At 47.4% G+C, this 3,103-nt stretch overlaps 1 protein-coding gene across 1 annotated transcript in view; it reads left to right on the forward strand.

Moving 5' to 3' along the window:
- The first annotated feature begins 1,214 nt into the window (after positions 1-1,214).
- The window catches only part of C16H16orf78 (chromosome 16 C16orf78 homolog), an 18,160-nt gene continuing 16,271 nt past the window's right edge, over positions 1,215-3,103 (forward strand). The window contains exon 1 of the mRNA XM_044922054.1: positions 1,215-1,355. Coding sequence (XP_044777989.1) covers positions 1,215-1,355 — 141 coding nt within the window. The remainder of the gene's footprint in view (positions 1,356-3,103) is intronic.

The raw sequence follows: 3,103 nt of genomic DNA on the forward strand, positions 1-3,103 counted from the left end.
ATTTATTTAAAACTCTAACAGACAAAACAAACCTATGAGATTAGAAGTTAAGAGAGTGTTTACTCTTGGAGGGCGACCGTGACCAGCAGGAGCCATAAGGAGGAGTTCTGGGGACACTGGTTACACAGGTGTCTTCGTTGGTGATTCTGGCACATTTCTATATAGATAGTTTCCTTCAATAAAAGTTTACTGAAACAAAAAGGAAGCTTGATCATACCACTCCTTCCCCTCTTTTTAAATCCCTTTATTGTTTTCCCCTTCCCAATTTGAGCAAACCTGTGACTTCTAAGGTCCTGTCTTGTCTGGTCTTTGCCCACCTCACCAGCATCATTTCTCACTACGGTACTCTAGACTTTGGCCTTCTGTTGGTCCTCAAGACTGCTGTGCTTTCATCCTGCCACAGAGCCTTTGCACATGCTCATCCCTCTATTCCAGTGCCCCACTGAGACCTACTTACCCTTTAGCTCCTAGCTTGAGTGGTGACCCACCCACCCCCATCCAAATCTAGTTCTTTCGCTTCATCTACTTTACAAAATTACATTTCTTTCCTTCAGAGCCCTCATTTTCACTTGCCGTTATGGATTCATAGAGTAATTTGACTGCTGCTTTGTCTTTCCCACTAGCCCATCTGTTTTAGGAGGTCTGGCTATGTTATTTTGCATTGTGTCCCCAGGACCGTGCCCGGTACATAGTAGGTATCTGATAACTATCTGTTCAGTGAACATAAAAGTTATTGAGGCTATAAAAACTTCTTTCTAATTAGAGTACATTGTAGAAGGCCTGGATACCAAACTAAGGAATTTATATTTTTTATCAGCTGCAGGGAGCCACTGAAGTTTTTTGAGAAGGGGAACTATGTGACCTTTGTTTACGAGCTCTATGGAAGTGGAGATGGAGAGCCCATAAGGGAGGCCGTTGGGGGGTCCAGACAAGGGACTGTGCCTACAGAGGGGCTGTGGCCGTGTGGAGAAGCTGATGTTGCGCCCCACTCTGCCCCCACAGGCCAGCCTGACAGTGACCTCACAATCACCCTGCAGACCTCCCACCCTTGGAGGCCAACATCCCAGCTGCTGGCCTACCTCTGCCTTTTATACCCACCTCCTAAAGGCCACACCCTGCCAAATGAAGTCCTCCAGGCCAGCTACTAGAGACAGAGGGATCGACAAAGCCACAGTGTACCACCTTCCCACCCAGCGCACAACCAGGACTCCAAAATGACAGAGAAATCAGAGCCCCTAAAGGATGCAATGCCCACAGAGAGGAAGTCCACGTGGAGGACGGCCGAGGAGAGGCGGATGTCCGACCTCACTAGGGTGCTGGAGTGGCTGGAGCGGAGGCAGGGGAAGAAAAAGCAAGTATGTGCTCTCCAAGTATGGGCTGTCCCAGCAAAACCGCAAGGCAGCTGAACTCAAGACTATTCCAGTAGGGGAGAGACTGAACTTGACTCCCAGAAAACAGAAGGTGGGAGGAGCTTTAAGCAAGGGAGTGAACTAGTAGAAAAATCCTCAGGGAGAGAGGGGAAGTTGCCCATGTGGTTAGGCCGGCTGTGTCTGCCAATTTTCACTCAAGTAGTTAGGTTCCTACCTTCCCACAGAGACAGGGAGGACGGGCTGCTATCTTTCCAGATGATTACATTGCTTTTTTTAAAAAAGATTTTATTTATTTATTTGAAAGAGAAAGAGCACGAGCAGGGGGAGGGTCAGAGGGAGAGGGAGAACCAGACTCCCCCATTAGTTGAGGGCTTGATCCCAGGACCTCCAAGATCATGACCTGAGTAGAAGGCAGACGTTTAACCCTTAACTGACTGAGCCACGCAGGCGCCCCCTGATGATTACATTTCAAAGGGATGGCTTCCTGGTCCTTGAGAAAAACGTTCCTGGATTATAAAACTAGCAAGAGGCTAGGAGAAGATTTACATCTCAAAGGGGCAGGGAAAGAATTTACAAGTGCCAGTTTTTTTTTAAAAGAAAAGAAAAGAGAGGTCATGGGCCTAGAGCCAGGAAGGAACCTATCAGGAGTTTAATCAAGATGAGGGGAGCATTCAGGCTGTCTTGATCAGGTTCCAGAAGAACTTAGGGGCAATAACTTCTAAGATCTCGGAGGTGGCAGAATGGGTCCTCCCCACTGTCCCTAGACACTTCCTTCCTGACCATGGCTTCAGGGTCAAAGGGCATTCAGTCTCCAATGCCACTACCCCACTGGGATCCCTACTAACATACCTCCTCCTTTCTACCCTGTATCACAACTAGTTCCCAGCCACAGGTCTTAGTCCTTTGGGGCTGCTGTAACAGAATACCATAGATTGGGTGGCTTATAAACAGCAGAAATGAATTTCTCCCAGTTTAGAGGCTAGGAAGCCCAAGATCAGGGTGCTGGCAGATTTGGTGTCTGATGAGGGCCCACCTCGTTCTTCATAGACGGCCACCTTCTTGCTGTGTCCTCACAGGAGACCTCTCTATGGTCTCTTTCATAAGGTCACAAATCCCATTCGCGAAGGCTCTACCCTCATGATCTAATCACTTCCCAAAAGCTCCCCTCCTAATACCATCACACTGAAAGTTAGAATTTCAACATAGGAATTGGGGTGGGGGGGACACAAACATTCAGTTTACGGCACCGCCCTTCACTCTTTCTCCAGGAACTATGGCAGCCAATTTTGCCTCAGTTTCCCCCAGAAATCCCTCAGGCCCATCATCTATGGGAAAATCAAGCCATGTCCTTAGAAAGTGGTCTCTGTAGAGGATGCCACCTGATCTTGAATTCCCCAGCCCCCAGAGAAAAATGAGTGAAAAACAGCATCACTAATGACAATGCTAATGTTTATTAAGCATTTACCATGTGCCAGGCCCTGTGCTCAGCATCACACATGAATTTTCTTATCAACAGCTCTCAGCAGGGCCTACAGGGGAGGTACCATTCTTTTTTTATTATTATTTTTTATTGTTACGTTAATCACCATACATTACATCATTAGTTTTTGATGTAGTGTTCCATGATTCATCATTTGTGCATAACACCCAGTGCTCCATGCAGAATGTGCCCTCTTTAATACCCATCACCAGGCTAACCCATCCTCCCACCCCCCTCCCCTCTAGAACCCTGT

This window comes from Neomonachus schauinslandi, chromosome 16 (assembly GCF_002201575.2).
Source record: "Neomonachus schauinslandi chromosome 16, ASM220157v2, whole genome shotgun sequence".
In the NCBI taxonomy this organism is placed as follows: domain Eukaryota; kingdom Metazoa; phylum Chordata; class Mammalia; order Carnivora; family Phocidae; genus Neomonachus; species Neomonachus schauinslandi.